The sequence below is a fragment of the Terrapene carolina genome, unplaced genomic scaffold, assembly GCF_002925995.2.
Source record: "Terrapene carolina triunguis isolate 2854851 unplaced genomic scaffold, T_m_triunguis-2.0 Scaffold42, whole genome shotgun sequence".
Classification (NCBI taxonomy): domain Eukaryota; kingdom Metazoa; phylum Chordata; order Testudines; family Emydidae; genus Terrapene; species Terrapene triunguis.
Genome location: NW_020664393.1, coordinates 50,257,159 through 50,276,763, shown reverse-complemented (window position 1 = coordinate 50,276,763; position 19,605 = coordinate 50,257,159). Strand labels below are relative to the sequence as shown.

General features: G+C 40.7%; 1 protein-coding gene across 1 annotated transcript in view; it reads right to left on the bottom strand.

The window, feature by feature from the left end:
• Positions 1-19,605, bottom strand: part of SNTG2 (syntrophin gamma 2) — a 457,199-nt gene that overhangs the window by 149,796 nt on the left and 287,798 nt on the right. The window contains exon 7 of the mRNA XM_024215800.1: positions 1,931-2,018. Within this exon, the coding sequence (XP_024071568.1) occupies positions 1,931-2,018 (88 nt within the window). The remainder of the gene's footprint in view (positions 1-1,930; positions 2,019-19,605) is intronic.

Here is a 19,605-nt window from a genome sequence, read left to right as displayed (position 1 = left end):
GCTAATTCTTCCTCGTGCATGTATGCATTAGGAGGTTGTCTGTAAACATACTGTTTGATGGCAGCTTATCTAAGAAATGTATGTCTAGTTAGGTTATAGATGACATATATTATATTAGAAATAGTATGTGATTACATAATTAAATACTATTACAATGCAAATGCCAAAGAGCACAGGGTTTAGGTTTTGCTTTTTGATTTAATTCTTCCATTTTTTTTTCTTTGCGTGCTTAATTGTGCAAACTTCACATTGAAATAGTGTATGTTTTACATTGAATTTACTATGGCAATCTGAATATTTTGATAAAAGCATGTAAAAATCAAACTCACAGCTCCACAATCATTATCACCAAAATTCATTATTCTGTCTGCAGCAATCACTTGAAATTCCTCTTAAATCATTTCTCATTAATAGGCCGATCAAGTCTCTAACTTAACAACACACAACAGAGGATGACAATCATTCACGTCCATATGCCTTTTTTATGCTTCTATTCCATGCACATTTGTTGGGCTTAGCAAAAATGGAACTGTACAATAAGGCTCATCTTCTCCATAACAATTTATGCACATATTTTAACTAGAGAAGAAAGAAATGATTCAACTTTATTTAATTTTTCCAAGCAGCCATGTCTCTGTGTATCTCATAAATGTTTTTTATATAGCCAGACGTGCTAAAACCACATTCTATGGGAAAGTTACCGAATAAATCCCTACCAAGTTTTGAACACTACTGGGCATGTTTGGGTTTTTAGTAGTTTCTTCAGGCCTTTAAATCTGTTAAAAACAGGTATTTAAAATTACTTTAAAATGCCTTATAACAGTGGAAGTTTGCTGATGATCATTATTTAACTAATCATGCTTTCATTTATTTTATAAAATATTTGTGTGGAAGAGTTAGAAACATATAAATATAGCTTATCAAATACATTGCCTAAATTCACAGAATAAAAAAAAATTCTATAGTTTGTGTGCAGATCATACTCCAAAAATACCTTTTCTACACTGGTAAGTTGCCCCTCGCACTGGTTTTAATGGACAATATTTAATGGATAATATCTCTGTGGCCCCTGAGGCAGAGGTGGCTCCACGTGCTGCCTCCATCCCCAACACCATCCCCGCTGCTCCCATTGCCCGGGAACCGGCTAATGCGAGCTGCGCAGGCGGCGCTTGCGGATGCAGGCAGTGCTTGCGGGCAGTGCATGGAGACCTGCTGCCTCCCTTCCCCCAGGGGCCACAAAGCCCCCAGGGGCCACAAAGACATGCCAGCAGCCAGCCACTTCCAGGAGCGGCATGGGGACAGGGCAGGCAGGCAGCCTGCCTGAGCCCTGCCTACCGGGAGACACCTGTGGTAAGCACCTCCCAGCTGAAGCTTGCCCCTCGCACCCCCTCCTACACCCCAATCCCTTGCCCCAGCCTGGAGCCCCCTCCTGCACCCAAACTCTCTCCCAGAGCTTTCACCCCTCACTCCTGCACCCAAACCCCCTGCTCCAGGCTCAGCGCGGAGCCCCCTCCCACACTCCGAACCCCTCAGCCCCAGCCTGGTGAAAGTGAGTGAGGGTGGGGGAAAGCGGTGGAGTGAGTGGGGCTTTGGCTCAGGAAGGGATGGGGCCTCAGGGAAGAGACAGGGTAGACCCTGGGTTGATCTTAAATTCAAAAAGTGATCTTTAGCATAAAAAGGTTGGAGACCACTGATTTAAGTATCGCAACACCGAGCGCAGAAAAGCCTATATATATATATATATATATATATAAAAATTTGGGCCTATATTCTTACACATTGAACATAAACTAATAATGTACATTAAAGAATAAAGCTTCTTGCAGTAAAATATCTGAAAATAAGATTACTATTTCTGTCAGTGTCTGCTCATTATGAGAAATATTGCAAAGGGAAAAAAAATTACGTGTACCCATTAATTTCTTCTTACCTAACGGGAGCTTTAGAAATGATGGAGCTTCCCTGAGGTACTGTACAGTGATGGTAACTTCATCGCCAGCATTTCGCAGTAGGTGTACCTGTCAGTGTGACAAATAACAGCTACTTTTTATCAAAAGAGAACCAGCCACAGAAAGCAAAATAGTCTGCAACAAAACCTCCATCTCTGTTGTTTTGACAGAAATACAACAGTAATGTTTATAATTGGAATTAAGAATATCTTGTGGGTCAAGCCACTCCATCAAATGATAAAACCAAGTATACCCACAATTACTGAAGAAACTGAGAAAAATTAAAAATTGAAGGACAGTTTGTGTTTACGTACAGACAGGAAAAAAAAACGCTCTCTGAAAACAATTTCATATCATACACCTGTCGTGACAGGTAAGTGGTACATTAAGGATGAAAAAATGAAATGTAGTGCAAGTTTTACATTTCTGTTTCCTGATTGATATAGACTTGTAGCAGGAGTTCATTTTCTTTGGCCACCCAGAGCACTTCAGCCATGTTAACAAGATACAAGAAAATACTGAGTTAAAATAATCAAATGGTTTGTACTATAAGGCCTCTTTGCATACAATTGTTTTCTAACTCAGATATTGAAAGCAAGTGAAGTCTATTGTGGAGCGTAGCTGAGGCCTGGCCTGACATGAATAATTAACACATGGAGGGAGGCCTGATTTTTTTGGAAGACAGAATTAGGGAAGTAAATGAATCATCAGAGTAGCACTGCTGTATGCCACATAACAATACGTGAGTGCCGAAGGCTGGAGTCGAATTAATTTATTGGGAAGTCGAGTGGGGAAAAAAGTCTCAAAGGGAATCCCAGCAGTTTCTGGAAAGGATCTTCATTCCCACTCATTTTCCTCTGCACCTCCCTGCTTCAAAGCATCCCGCTCGCTCCTTCTTTGATCTCACTGAGCTCCTGCTCCCCACTTAGCCTGTTCTCTGCTCAGTGAATTTATCTCTTGGCCCCAATATTTGTCTCAGTGTTGATATAATTGCAATTGTACCATGAGTTCGGCAATATCTGATGTTTTATTTAAAGCCACACCTCCTGCAGCCACGTGCTTACATGAAAACCTCAGTTTTCATTTAGAAAAAAGCCCTACTAGGTGTGGGGAAAAAGCTGCAAACATCGCCCGAGTGCACCCTGGAAACTCAAAACCAGAAGGAAAAGGAAAAGAACCATTCATTTATTCTAAATCTCACAGCTGCAAAGCCAGTCTCATGATTTTGGGGTATAACTCCTTATTTCTGAAGATGTGTGGTTGGCAATATTGGTCTTCCCTGCCCCCCAACATACAGGTAAAGGGGGTGCCACCTGTAATAGCAACCACAACACCTCTCCTTTAGCTCCCCATCCTCAGCAGAAATATGCAAATGTACCCTTGATGGCTGTTAACTCACCCACATCCTCCCCATTCTCCATGTATCTGTATACTCTCCTATTGCATCTCTTTGGGAGTGTCTTTGTTTCATCCCTTCGCACAGTGTCTAGCACCACAGGACCATGCTCTCTGATTGGTGTCTCTATGTGCTACCATAATATAAATAAAAACAGAGAACTGACAAGTGGAAGATGGAGAACTTATGCACTGGCAGGCTAAATGACTTGTTCAAGGACACAGAAAGTCTGTGGAAAGGCTAAGGACTGAACCTAGCTATCCTGAATTCCAATGCAGAGCCTAGGCCACAACATCATTCTTCTACAAAAATTGTTCATTAAAAGCTGAGACTGAGTTGTAGGCTCTGACAGTCATGAACTGTATTATACCACATTCCTGAATAGTTCAGATAACTGATTGTTTTATGTGCAGCCTATTACATATCTGCACACATTTTAGAAACTTCAGTTGGTATAAATAACTGAATTTGAACCTTCAGCTGAAATGAGTAAAAAGGATGGTGGAGAAAGCATACTTTGGGAGTGCATAAGATCATTTAGGTTGGATTTATAAAGCATCTTTGTTCACGGTAAGCTTTCACATTATTTTTTAGTATTTTTCAAATTCCTCAGTAACTGGATGACCACTTCATTTTTAATTAACACTGATTTAATAATTCTTAAAACCCCTATTTTGACCTTTTTGCAAATCTATCAAAACCAAGATTTTTTTCTCTTTACAACAGTACAATTTGTACAGGTCAGTGCCTGACCCATTCTGCCATGCCTGTACAGAATTGTTTTGAAAGATAAATCCAGTACTGGCAAAGAAGTACTTTCCATTCAGGTCACAAAAGAAAAAAAAAAAGTAGGGCAGCTCAGATCTTCGGTAAATGGAAAGTCAATATTAATCCATCCTTCCCGCATGTAAGGTCTGAGCAGAAAGAAAAGTGAGTGATCTCAAGTAACACGTTACAGTGAAAAATTAGTATTGTGCCTTGTAGCTTTAGATCAGCTACTTTGAATGAAGAGATGGGAAACTCATGGGGACCTACAATAAATGATGTCTTGGCTTTTAGTTTTAACAAACCCTGTTTTACACTCTAGATTCTTATGTAGCCTTCATCACTTATCTAAGTGTATCACAGTCATTAATGCATTTTATCCTCACAACATCCCTGTAAGGGAAGTATTATGCTTCATTTTACAGAAACTGAGGCACAGGGTAGATTAAGTGACTTACCTGAAGTCACCCAGGATCTCTGATTGATCAGGGACCTGAATCCAGATCTCCTAGGCCCCCTTTCAGTGTCCTATTTACTATACCATCTTTCCTCCTAATATACTATACATATAATTTGATTAATGATTAATTTTAGCAAAATTTGGGATATTAGCAAGTTCTGTTTTGAAGAACATCATTGATAAATTGGATGACCTCTAAAAAATGCACAGGATTCATTTTATAGGCCATTACTCAACCCTCCGATTCACATTGTTACAACAGTCTATTTTAGCTTTGCAACCGGGCAGTCATAAACAGTGCATACATAAAGCAGTCTGTGATGAAAAATGCTCATGATAAAGGTTGAGGAAACAGTTGGTAAAGTCTTGTATATGTTGAAATGAGTCACTATTTACTTTTTTTAATCAGTCACAGGATGATGAATGTGGCTTCCTGAACTCCATTAATATACACATTAGGATTTGAAATGAATTGATGTACTCTTTCGAGGCCATTCATATCAACTAATCACTTTGTGCTATTTATGCTAATCTGCATGTTAATGAAGCCTTCAAAGCAACATTCAATGCTTTTAAATTTGAAAAATACATTTCTAAACTAGAAAGAGTAAATCAAGATCCTGCCGCCCTCCAAAGATGGAATGTCTGAAATTTTGACTCATTAACCAAGAGAGTATAATTTGGAGAAACGTCTTATTAGGGTGTCTTTTAAAGTTAAAAACAATTCATTACATTATTCTAGTTAAAATATTGTAACTAATTAAGAAAGTTTCAATATTTTAAGCCAACTGATATAATTTAGTCCCTTAGTCATTATATAACAGAAAAATATGTGAAATTCCTCAAATGTTCCTTTCATATATATGGACTTTGACATGACTTGTGTGTCTCAGAATTAAAGAGACAAATTCAGTCAGATTCTTTGGAAGGCAGTGCAGACCCACGCAAAGGGTTCATGTCTGCAGAAAGTCAGTCAGGGAGTTGTGGAGGTGCAAGGTATCCACAACGTCTTCTCTTCTTTGTCAGATATGTTCATGTCATACTCTCTGTTAATCCAGCATTGCAACTAACCATGGGAGAAACCAATTCTGACAAAATGGACTGAGACCACAATAGGAGATATAGACAAACATTGACATAAATGGCCCCTTTCGGGGCCTCAGTCCAAGACAGCACCTAAAATCATCATTTTCAATATCTGCAGAAAAGTCTGATTTTCTGTCTGGCAGAAAAGTGCCTGCAAGAGACACACAAAGAGAGAGACAACCACACCAAACATACCTGGCATGCATATTGCTGTGAACGTCAAAAGAAACACCTATAGTAGCACAATACATGTATGCAACAAAAGACTGGCGAAAAACACTGTTGTGAAACACCATGGTACAATGGAACTTATTGAACTCAAACAAATAGCAGTGGTTTCTCTTTAAAAACCACCAGAAGAGTTAGCATGCCCAACTGACTTTCCCCAGCAAGGAAAAACAAACAAACACACCATATCTTGACATAGGCGACTTCAACAGTCAACACCATCTGGGGATATTCCAACAATGACAATAATGGTGAAATAGTTGAAAAGTAAGAAGCAACAAACAACTTGAGTTTGCTCTATGATTTCCAGGATAAATATACTTTCCAAAGTGCACAATGGAACAAGAGGAACAATCCTGACCTCGTCTTTGTCATCTCTGAAAGTTCAGAAAGGAAGTCATGGCAACAGTCCTAAAAATCCCAACATTGACCAGTGCAAGTGACAACAGAGGCTGCAGTACGACCCAAGAAAACAAAGTACCCACTGAGATTCAACTTCAGAAAGGCTGACTGGGAAGGCTTTACAGCTGAATTGGATGGATCCATCTGTCATATTACTCCGACAACATGCACTATGGAGAGGTTTTCTCCATGGTGTGGAAGACTGCCCAACAGCAAATTCTAGGAGATGCTGGATGCTATATATGCCTGGACTTTCAGAACAAACAAGTGAACAATATTAAAAATGTGTCAAATTGTTTGACTTGGATCCCTTCCGCAAACAAACCATTGTGCTCGAGATAATGCTTATAAGAGAGATCCAAAAGAAGCAGTGCAACTACTGGAGGGAGTTGATTGATAACCATCAATGCGTATCAGTGCAGTCTCTCCCAACCAAGTAGCACACCAATTTATTCTAAATGGTAAAACAGTCCACGAAGCAAAGCACAAAATGAAACAGATTATGCAGGAACTTCAATCACTTCTCACAGACCATGAAGTCCGCAATGAGTCCTTCAACATTAAGGAGTTGACAATAGCCATGAAAACAAACACTTAAATGTGGAAAGACAGCCAGACTCAATGGATATAGTGAACTATTACTGTACTTTGAGATTGACAGCAATGAAGAGGCTACTTGATTTTTTGAATTCTTGCATGGAGACAATGCAGATACCCAGGCTGTGGAAACAGGCTAACATGGTTGCACCACTCAACCATGTAAAGACCCTAATTCTGCAAAGAGATATTGACCAATACTCTTACTCTGCTCAACCTACAAGCGATACAAATGGATTATAATGGGTAGAACAGCACCCACAATGGAAAGCCAGCTGTTTGATAACTAAAGCAGTTTCCGCCCAGGGCTTTCATGCTGTGGTCAAGTTGCAAACCTATCTCAATACATCAAAGTTGGCTTTGAAACTTGCAAAAAGAGTGGCTGTTAGTGTCATAAGTAGCAGACAGGTCAACACAATGAGTCATCATACACTTCTACGGAAACTGGCAAGAATTTTGAGACATAACAAGTTGGTCCAGGTCTTCTACACCCTGCACGAGAATTGACGTGATCAGAAAAGTTGATGGTATACTCAACGGAATACACAGTAGAACCTCAGAGTTAGAGATACCTTGGAAATGGAGGTTGTTTGTAACTCTTAAATGTTCAGTAACTCTGAACAAGATGTTCTGGGGGCAGAGGAGTTGGAGCTGCAGCCGCAGGGTGAGGTGGGGGAGGGGCTTCTGACCCTTGAGGTACCAGGGCTCTGGGAGGGGGGTCAGGGCTTTAGTTCTGCATCTCTGCTCCCGGTTTCAGCCTCGTGAGGGGCGCCAGAACTCAGGGCTTCAGCCCTGCAGCTCCATTCCCGGCTTCAGCCCCACGAGTAACAAAAATTGGTTACTGTAGCAAGCTTCACCATCATGCCTGTCACTCACACCATCTCCTGGGACCACAGACCTTCATCACCCCACTCCTGAGGACTGTCCTGACCAGATCAGGCCACAGAGAGGGACCCATATGACATCATAACCTCTACCAGCTCCAGCTGAATCCCTCCCCCCCACCCCCGGGATGTAACAGGGTCAGACTACTGTAAATAACAATGGTTATTTGAGAAATAGGGAGTGGGCGATTATTTTAGTCTGAAGCTGTCACAAGAGAGCACTGGACATTTGCAAAGAGGAAAATAATGCAGAGTTTTTAAAAACAAAACTGATGACTGATTTTTGTAAAATTCAAATACTTCCCTTGTTTCATTGCTATCATTAGCCAAAACAGTGAACCATGCCATGGAGTTACAGGCTCGCAGGATGAAATCCACCCACTTCTTTTTTGTTTTTTTAATAACGATCACATTTCCCCCTCACCCCCAACTTTATATCCTCCTGTTCTCGCTGCCTGTAGCCAGGATCCATACCACATAGTCTGGTGGCAAGAGCAGGGAACCAAGAAGCTTTAGTCAAAGGTGTCACCCACTTGCATGTGACTTTGAGCAATACAAAATCTTGCTGTGTCTCAATTTCTCTTATCTATAAAGGGGATCTATTGTTTACATGCTGGACCTCGCAGGGTTGCTGTAAGATTCAGTTAATATTTGTGCCCTACTTTGAAATTCTAATGTTATAAAAAAGTATTTGCTTTTACTATAATAAATATGAAATGGCATCTGATCAGCCCTGCCTAATGCACTTTAAAATAACCACATGCCTGAAGAGCTAGGGAAACCACAATCCCACAGAAAAAGAAATCTTTAATATTTTTTTTATTAATCGGGTCAAATTTCCATATCCACATATACTAAACCTCAGCAAGGGGTGGGGTTGGTTACTAATGGCAGCATAAATAGCTTTGGTTAAATGTTATTTATTAAAGGGACACTGGTAATTCAATATTTTTATCAATATTAAGTAAATCAAATGCACTAGGCAAATAGATCCTTGGCTATGCACAAGGAACGTGAAGTCAATGCTAGAGGGTGGGGGTGAGGTGCAAAGGTGAGTAAATTTAGTTTTGCATTGGTCTAGCACTTGTGTAAATTAGAGCAGCCTGAATGATTTTCCATGTTATGTCAGCTGCCAAAGGCTGCAAGGAGTGGAAATGTCAGCCAACGATTGCAAGGGCATAGAAAGACCTGGCCGTATCCTTTTTCCTCTGGCCAGACATCCAATGGTGACAGTGAAGGTGGGATTTAGTGTAGGAGCCTGTATAGCAGCTCTCTGCTACTGGAAAGATCCTGCTGCTCTGCAGTGAAACTTGGTGGAACCAATTACACTAGCTCCATGGTTAGATTCTGTCAGTGCAAATTGGCTGTACTGCACCTGAGAACCTGACTCCTTGTATCTCTGTTGCCTGCTAGCAGTTAATAATGTTAATTTAAATATCTATAAAACACTGCTGCACTTCCACATGTTCAGCTGGTGGATTTTGTGTTTTGCACCATCAACATATGTAGTTTGGCCAACTCTTATGCTAAGAAATGTTATAATTTATCTTAGTGTCTTAATGATCAACCCACTAGATTATGCGCACAGTGTAGGCTATTATGTTCTCTGTTGATGGCCAAATATATTCTCATTCTCCCTCAAACCTTCAATTTTACTTCTGGACTAAGCTGGAGACAAACATATACCTTTTCATAATGAGCACAATAACACAGCTGAAAACTGCTGATGGTATGTATAATGTCTGGTAAAACTCCTATTTACTATAGCATGACATTCTGTTCATATATATATAGTCAGCAGTTGCAGATAGGTACCCTGTGTTATTTAGTCCTCCATCACCAGTGGTATGTAGAGCCTTTTAGAGATGTTAACAGTTCAAATGTGTCCTAGATTAAAATATGTCAGAAAGGTGTTGTCATCTGACTGTTGCTTGATGCCCAGAGGGAAATGAGTTAGTTTCAACCCATTAGCTAGTGGTCAGGTAGTCATATCACAAAAAAACATCATTAGACTTGATACCTTTGTTAGTAGACTCCCCACAATGGTCAGGCATGTCTTAAAAAGACAGTTTGTGCTTAGGAAAATATTTCTGCTTTCTGACTTCTTCCATATTGTAGTAGTCAACAAATAGTAATATCTCCATGCTGTAAGACTGACCATATACAAATAAGTCTTTTTGTTCTGAATAATCTCTCTTAATATGCCAGTAAACAACTAAAAATGCCTTTTATTTTACTTACCTGTTGAGTAATTTATTAAGATATTGGACTGAACCTCCCTGTCTCTTTACACCATCTTCTCATCCATGCACTGAGACCCCAATGTAGCTGATCCTGTATATGGAACCAGAATCATTTCAGAGAAAGCTACCACAGAGGTTCTCTATAATCATCTAAATTGAGCTTCCAGCACCTCTCCTTTACACCCTCCTACTTCTTTGGTATCACAGACTCCATCCTTAGGAATCTGTCTAGATGTCTCAAGAAAGTCACCACCTTCAAATGCAGTTGGCAAGTCACGTGGTCATCACATATCAATCCATGAATATTTCTAAAGATTGAATCCCCTTTCACCACAGCCTATGTTTCACATGTTACCCACATTTCTTGGAGGGACCTTTTCATTGCGTAAGGAATGATCAACCTTCTCTACCTCTGTTAGAAGGTGTGTTCCATGTTCTACCTTGGTCTCCTCCTAGTATGAGATGTAGATTGGGGAAGTCAGTTTTGTGGTAGATGTGAACCACGAGGTCCTTATATTCTGCCTTTACAAATAATTCCACCTCTCTGCTCTTTCATTTCAATAATGCCATGCTGTAACATGGCCTCTGAAGGCCATAGGTTGCTTGAAAAGTATGCACATATATGCCACAAAGTAAATAGTCACACATTCTGGACTCCATGAAATAAAGCCAGATAGCCTCAGACCTGACTTATTTATTGCTGGTGATCTGTCTCAACTGATTATATTAGAATTCCTAATTTGATTGTGTATTAGGTTATTTATTTTAATATAGCCTCAAAGACCTCATTATGCCTGGCACTGTGCAAACAGAGGCAGTCTCTGTTCCAAAGAGTTTACAGTCTAAAGAGACAAGACAGAAAAAGATAATGATACAACACTCTGCTGTTACTGATATCATCCTTAGGTAATGGTAAAGATCTCTCCTCTCTGTGTCAGCTTCTAAAATATAAAGTCCTCTAGTGCTGACTAATCATTGAGCTGATTAGCCTCTGACATGTAAAAGTTCCATTTATTTTTGGCTATAAATCAGCAGAGAATTGTGACTTCAGTAAAGATGCTGTTAACAACAGATTCTAAAGGGAAATGAATTACTTTCAGAAGCAATGTGTGACTCTAACCATGGGAAGGGCTAGCAGCAATTAGGCTAGGTCTACACTGGGGGGGGGGATCGATTTAAGATACGCAAATTCAGCTACGCAAATAGCATAGCTGAATTCGACGTATCCGAGCCGACTTACCCTGCTGTGAGGACGGCGGCAAATCGACCGCCGTGGCTCCCCCGTCGACGGCACTTACTCCTACCTGCGCTGGTGGAGTACGCGCGTCGATTCGGGGATCGATTGTCGCGTCCCGACGAGACGCGATAATTCGATCCCCGATAGATCGATTTCTACCCGCCGATCCAGGCGGGTAGTGAAGACAAGCCCTTATACAGTTTAAAAGCAGAAAGATAAACCATACTGAGAATAAATAACTTCTATATTAGTTTAGTTTAATCTTTTTAACAAAATGGAATACACAGAAAGTTATTTTTCCCCCCCATGTTCAGTAGGAACTAATACAGACTATTCAGTAATGCGCTATGGGCCCCATACAATGTCCTTACCTAAAAATAGCACTTGCATTATTGCATACCACTACAAGTAAGCAATGCAATAAAGTGGAGTTCTCTGCACTCTGAATCAGCCTGTAGCCAATTATTTAATAATTTAATAGAGAGATTTATTGTTGTGGTTAATTATAATTAATGTGTGATGGATAGGTTTAAGTAGGATAGTATTATAGGAGTATAAGGCTTATAAGTGGTATCAATCAATAAGGCCAGAAACCAGATGTGCAGCTGCCTAGCCCTTGTGTCAGAGAGGTGTGGGGGGAAGGTAGGAAAATCATTCTGGTAGCTGGAGTGGTCAATTCCCTTGCACATGAGACACAAATCCAATCAGAGAAAACCACTGGAGAAAAATTCTAGGCAGCTAGTCTTCATCAAGACAGCTCACTCCAGGACTACTTCTCTGCTCAGAGGCTAGAGTAAATTGTTGACTTGACTGGATTAGCTGCACGGAACACAACGTATGGATGTGGGAGGTGGAGTAACTGGCCTGGATACACCCAGTTGCCCCCTGTGACCTGACACTTTTCCTCCTGTTCAACCTACTCATGCAAATTTCCTACACAAGGTAAGCATAGCTTTGGTTCCTAATAGTTCCTGCAAATCAGGTTTTTGACCTGGATCTATGGCAGAATAGCTCTAGCATGAACCACTCTACATCAGCCATTGCTACATATATTACTGCCAGATTAGTAAGAATCTATGCAGCTGCTACATTTAAATAAACTGTGCTAAACTACAAGAAATAGCTAATAAATATATTTATCCCACTTATCGCTTAGAATAATTTCCCCTACCACATTATCAAAATAAAAACGTATTGGATTGTTCACAGATTTAAATTAAAGGAACTAAATTCTCTTCAATAGCTCTTTCCTTCCATTTCTGCCCTTAAATATTTTAAAGTGCACTTTACCTTCTTCAGCCACAAGACTCTCTTATTTTATTTAAATAAATAATGCTGCTTTTCACTGTTCTCAGCATCAGGAACAACATACAGAAAGAACAAACAGGTATTCTGTGACTTTTCAAGCTGCTGTCTGAGTTTGGTGTTGAACCTAAACATTATTGTGTTCCACTATGAATTTATACTTGCACAAATTTCTGTGTGAAGAAAGAACCATCCATATATGCTGGATAGGCAAATAAAATCTAAGCCCGTTTCAGTTCCTTTATGAAGCAATGGAATTTTTTTTTTAAATTGCTCACGGCTAGCTATCAAATGTAGCCCGAAGCACCCATCCATGGGACTATAATTTTGCCATGCTTCAGAAACTCCAGGGCCTTCAGAACACCAGCATGACTTATCTTTGTGGGATAAGCTAAGGTGTTAGGTCACTTTCACCTCATATCAGCGGTGCCTTAAGTGAGCCAGATCTAACAGCCTGTGGCGGGGCCAGGCTACCCCGCCTTAGCCCGGAAGGAGTTAAGCCCCAGGGACTGTCAGCGGAAGTCCCACCTCCCTGGGTGGACTGGGCATGCTCCAAGTGATATAGGAGTATAAAGGGAGGGAGACCAGCTCATTCTGGGCTGGAGCCCGTAGGAGAAAGACCTGCCGAGGAAGCTCCTGCGGCGGACCAGCCACAGCCTTTGGCTGCGCTGGGAAGAGACGCCATCCACGGTCCACCGGCGATTGGAGGAGACCCAGGGGACGACCGCACCTGCCAAGTACCAAGGACCTGATGACTCCTGGGAGACCCCAACGGAGACTCTGGTAGGAAGGGACCCCGGGACGGTGACAGAGTGGTACCTCCCCCCCGCCCCGGGGAAACTCAGCGTGTTTCGGTAGGAACCCCCCCGCTGAGTTGGTGAAAAAGCCCTACGCTACGGTTAGGGCCCTGGGTCGGGGCCCCCCTACTGGGGCTGTCGCACCCCAATGACATGGACTCTGGCCGCTAGGCCACGCTACCCTCCACCCGAGGGTTCCTTCCGGGACTCTGGCCGCTAGACCACACTACCCTCCACCCGAGGGTTCCTTCTGGGACTCTGGCCGCTAGGCCACGCTACCTTCCACCCGAGGGCTGTGTTACAGACTCCTGCCGTTAGGCCGCGTCTCCTTGAGGAAAAGGGGGCGTCATAGACTCTGGCCGCTAGGCCATACTGCCCTGGACCGAAGGGCTATTTGACGGACTGTGGCGGATAGTCCATGCCGCTTGCAACTTTAGGGGCGTGGACTGTCACACAGCCTCATAGGAAGTTATTTGTGAATTAAGCAATATATTATATCCATTAGATGTTCCAATACACTACTTGTAATGAAAAGAGCATTTTGTTGACATGTCACAAATACACACAATTTAGCGTTATTAGGGTAAATAAGGACAAAATCACCAGGAAACAAGGCAGACATCCTAACTAGAAAACTTCTAATATATTTAGTTACTTTGAACACACATGAACAACAGTATCTAATTGTCATTCTCCCCTCACATCCATAGGTAGAGCTCCCACTGAAGTTGATGGGAGTTCTTTATCTACAGGGGAAAAAATGGCCTTTTGTAAACAAGCAAAAATTTTGTTACTGAACTCAGCTTATTTAAGTTTATATAAATTGGAGCATCTAGTACCCAGGAGTTCACTAGATTATTCGTATTCTTCAGGTATATTAGAAACCTTCCTAAGTGACAGTTAAATGACTGTTAGTGTGAAAGAAAATAGAAACTCTGATCAACCTAAACTGATCTAAAGAGACTAAATGCAGGTCTTGATACAATCTTTTTGTAGCCATTATTGTTCCAATTTTCTTTGTGAGTGTTTGTATTCATAACACACCTACCAACTGCTAGTGAAAGGATTATATCTGATGGGAACTGTCTCTAAATAGAGAGAGCCTGAAAACCTTCACCTTCATTCGATTAGCTACAGCATGAAATGACAATGAAAACAATTCTGGCTGAACGATAGTCAATAATCAATGCTGGATGTCTTGTGCTGCTGAGTGTTAAACTAAACTAGAAGCTTGTGATGTTATCAGAGGCGTTAGTTCTTGTGCTGCATTTACTGGTTTATAAGCTGTTGATATTTTGGAGGCCATTTCAGTATCCTCATTATACACTTCTCCAGTCCTGCACCTTTTGTTCTGCAACATACATGCCTGGCCAAGGAGGGGTTAGTATCTCCAGAGACCAGTATCTCCAAATAACAAGTTGACCAGAAAATAACATGTTTTTTCCCCCTAAGGAGATTACCCACCTTACCCACCTGGAGAGCTAGAGACAGAGTAACTGGTATCATTGATATAAAGATCATGGATTTGAGCCTGCAAAATACTAAGTGCCTTCGTATGTCATTGATTTCAGTGCAAAATCGTGCCCTGTAGGAGTTGACGTTGACTTTATGTTCCTGTTCTTCTTTTAAATTCCAAATTTAAAATGTTTACAAAATAGGTAAGAAATAAGAGAACATGAAATGAAAACTTTTAAAATCCAGCATACATAGAGATGAGGGAAAAATATGGCAACCCAACAGCCATAGCCCTATCTTGAATATCTTATCAACAGTGATTTTTTTCTGCATAGATACAATTTCTTGCTCAGCATATAGTTAATGACAAAACTTTAGTTGCTGCTCACCCCATTATTACACATTATAATTATAACTTGGAGAAAGATTAAAGGCCTTGGGCCTAATTTTTTCCTCTCTCTTACGATTGATTTTATACCAGTGTAAATCCACTTACTGATTTCTATGTCCCTACTGAGCCTAGCAAAATAGGACCTCAATCCTGATTGGAGCCTCTCGGTGTTAACACAAAGCAAACAATTAATAATAATATATTTGAAAGAGTTCAAGAGGATCATCCTCCTTGTATTTCCCTTTCATTTTAGAATTCTTGGATATAGTGCTGAATATTTGAATCACATTAGAGTGGATTGACAGCTAATAATGTCTGGAACAAGCAAGACTCCTTGTGTCGTATTTACACTTCCTTTTTTAAAAGAACACAGTACAGGAAAGCTGGATTGCAGGGTTTTATATGAAAACCATGAAGTCAAGGAACTATTCTTTTTCACAAAGTTTCCACAGATGTTAATGATTTTCAGGCATGTGATTTATGAATTCCAGAGGATAAAACTGATGAATAACTGACATATAGGAAACTATTTAACTTTTAACCAAAAAGTTCTTATAGCATGAGGGGTTGTGGAAGATGTGGGTGTGGGACTTGTTAAAGTATTACTCACAAAAATCACATACTACAACTGTTTCTGGTATCTACATACTCAGTTGAAGTGTAGATAGAGGGCTTGGATCCAAAGACTATTGAAGACAAAAGAAAGACTCCAATTAACTTCAGTAGCCTTGATATTGAGGGGGAAAAAAAAATCCTTAATATGTGGGTTTACAGGATTTATTTTAAAATATTGAGTGCATTCCTAAAGTATATGGCAATATATAGCAGACTATTCTATGAATAAAGTATAACATACTACTGTGATAGGAGCTATCTAAACGCCTCACAATCTTAAATGCATTTATCCTCCCAACACCCCAATGATGTAGGGAAGGACTGTTCTCTCCCATTTTAGAGATGGAGAACAGAGAAGCCAAGGTCACACAGGAAGCTTGTGACAGAAGAGGGGACTGAATCCTAGTCTCCCAAGTCCCTGGCTAGTACGCTAGCCCCAGGGCCAAACTTCATCTCTTGAAGTTATGTACCTATCTTGGCCAAGATTTATCCATCATGTGCTGGCATGATGTATTTTATTTACTTTGTCAGTCAAATATTTCCTTTGGCACCTTTTTATCTGTTCACTATGCATGGAATCATGCTTGCATTTTATCCAGTCTTTTTGGTTTTGAAACCCCCCTTGTGATTCCCAGAATACACCACATTGTACTTTTCTCAATAATTAGCATCTATTCCTCTGATGTGCTGATTATGGCTGGATAAGGTCAATAATAATAATTTACCTGTGTCAGGTAGATAAAAAATGTCCAGAATGCAATTCAACTGGATTTGATTTTCTGGTCTGTTTCAGTAAGGTGCAGTAAGGGCAGTAAGGTGCCAGGCCCGCCATACCAGGGTATCTGCTTATCCTAGGGCCCTGCGTCAGAACCCAGTGGAGTAGAGTGGGTCCAGGTTCCCCTACCCTTCCTGTACTTGCCATTGAGCAACCCAGCCTCTGGGAGAGGTGGCCCATAGATTCTTGCCACTGGGCAACCCTACCACTGGGAGAGGCAGCCCCATAGACTCTTGCCGCTGCACAGCCCTACTGATGGAAGAGGTGGCCCCTTTATACTTGTGCCACTAGGCACCATCACTGCTGAAGTATGCGGACTCTCATTGGACTCTTACCACTAGGCGCAACTGCCACCAAAGAGGGGGCCACTCCCCAGGCCCCCACTGGACCCCTGACAAGTACTGAATTGTAGAACTACTTCTACTTCTACTTGGTATGAGCTCGGAAATGGGTCTGTTTCCATGAAGAATTTAGAGAAACTATGTAATGTTTTTGAGTAGAAGAAAGCTTTTGTACCCAGAAAAGGCATAAGCTAATGTTTGGGGGGATGTCAGGGAGGGTCTGAAGGTTCTGAATGCTTTCACCACTGTACAAAGCAAACTTTAGAGGTGCAAAATCATACAAAACGAAATGGCAAGAAGTCTAAAATTGTGCAAAACAAAGCATAAATTTTACACAAGTCTGTTGATCTGCTGGGACCTCGGGGCTTGTATAGTTCAATTCACAATAAAGCATATTGTTAGAAGCCTCAAGATCATCTGTGAGATTAAAGTAACTTTATTTCTGAGGGCATTAGGCACATGGCATGGATTGTTTAGATTTCTATCTACAATATTTGGTCTTATTTTTTAAGTGGCATTCTAATCTGCTATTTGTTGTGTGATCTGGTATGCTGAACCCCAGAATGCCTAATATGGCAGCTAGGCACCTGAAAAAACTATATTTTTGTTATCTATTTGCCCCCAGCAAGATGCAAAACAGTGATGAGGAAGGGCTGTTGTCCCACTGTGACAACCATATCATGATAAAAGTACTATAACAGTCAATAAGGTATGTGACCTATAGTTGAGGAAAGCTATGAACATCAAGGACTCAGTACTGCACTCTGATGTATTCTATACATGGCATGCAACTTTTTAAAAATCTACCATTCCGTTAGTGCCCACATACAGCTAATCTTCTAAGATTCATGGGAGTGCATGTTATAAAAGCATAAATCTTAACTGTGAAAAAGCATCTGTACTAAACCCATTAATAAAACCTTACTGAAAAAAGGGTTTGTTCATTTATTTCCATTCCTACTTGGACCTTAGATGCTCACAGCCTCTTTCTAGCTATCTGTACTCAGCTTAACAGATGAGTACAGATCTGCACTTCTCACATAACGCTAAAAGCACTTTTTCTTGACTGAAACAGGCAGTAACAAAGGACAGAAAATAGCTCAGTGAGAACTGCCAAGATAATATTAAGAAAATGAACTTTTCAGAGCCTAAATAGTTGTTGTTCCTGGAACAACAAATACATTAAAATGCTTAAGAGAAACTGAGACTTGAATATTTCACATTTAAAGAGCTGTTCTTAACATTATCATAATCTGACTTATCCTTTTCAATAGCCATTTAGACACCTGGGGCGAAATCCTTGTCCCACTGAAGTTAGTGACAAAACTTTCATTGGAGACATTGGGCCAGATTTTCATCCCTTTCCTACTTTCTCTCTCTCCCATCCTCACTGCCTTTCCCTGCACAATGCCTTCAAAAGATAAGCCTGGGAGCTTAAATTCCTAAATTTGATAGACACTAAAAATCACGGTCTTAAAATACACTGGATTTATGGTTTATTACAACAATCTGCAACCCATTAACCTCCCCTTTTTGTCCTATGACTCCTAAGGCATTAATTAATAGGCCACTTTGCTTAAATAGTCCCTTAGAATGTGTGTTAGCATAAGAAGTTAAACCATTCCCTCCACCTTGTATTTAGCTGTGATGTTAAGTACCTTTCCCAGACCTGAAGATGAACTCTGTGTAGCTTGAAAGTTTGTGTCTTTCACCAAAGTTGATCCAATAAAACATATTACCTCATTCTCCTTTTCCCTGGAACTCCTATGTGGTCTCTCTGGAACACAGTATGCTTTATTTAATTATTCTATTTCATATCTCCCTGTGCTCCCCAAGGAAACACATACATACACACTTTTCCTACTACAAGTTCACTATCATTTTTACAAACACTGCACTCTACTGCACCTATATTACTCAAACATGTGCTAGTTTCAGGAAATAATTTCCTGACATGATGAACTGTAAGTGAACACTGAGATAATATAGTCACTTAGTGATACTTTTTGAAAACTTATCACATTTTTGATATTTGTATTCCCAGAATAGGCTACAGTTCCAGTTATACTTTGCAATAAAGTGTTGACACTCATTAGGAAAGTAATCAAAACTTTTTCTATGTTTAAAACTGTTTATATTTAAAAGTGCTTTTCAGATACATCCTCAATGTTCTTCTTAAGGAACAGTAACATCACCTTAGTGTACCTTGGTCATTTCCTGTCCCCCACTCACCCTGAACCCAGGGTGATGGGGAACAGCGCTTTGGTCAAAGATACCTGAGAGAACAAGCATGTACCTGTCAGAAGACCAAGTCCAACTTTTCATCAGGCCATCTGATTGCTCACCCTTAGGTCATAAGTGTCTGTGTACACTGCAGCTGGGACGTGCCTTCCAGTCTGGGGAGATGGACACACGCTAGCTCTGCTCAAGATAGCACACTAAAAAAAGCAGTGTGGATGTTGGCACATGGATGGCAGCATGGGCTACTCACCTGAATGGAAAGGTGCCCAACTCTCTTGGTCCATACTTGGCTAGCCAATGCCGTAACATCCACACTACTATTTTTTGGCAAGCTAGTTCAAGGAGAGCTAGTGCGAGGCTGCCTACCTGGGCTGGGAGGCATTCCTATCTGCAGTGTACCCATATCCTAAGGGGACCCAGATTGTATGGCAGGGCTGG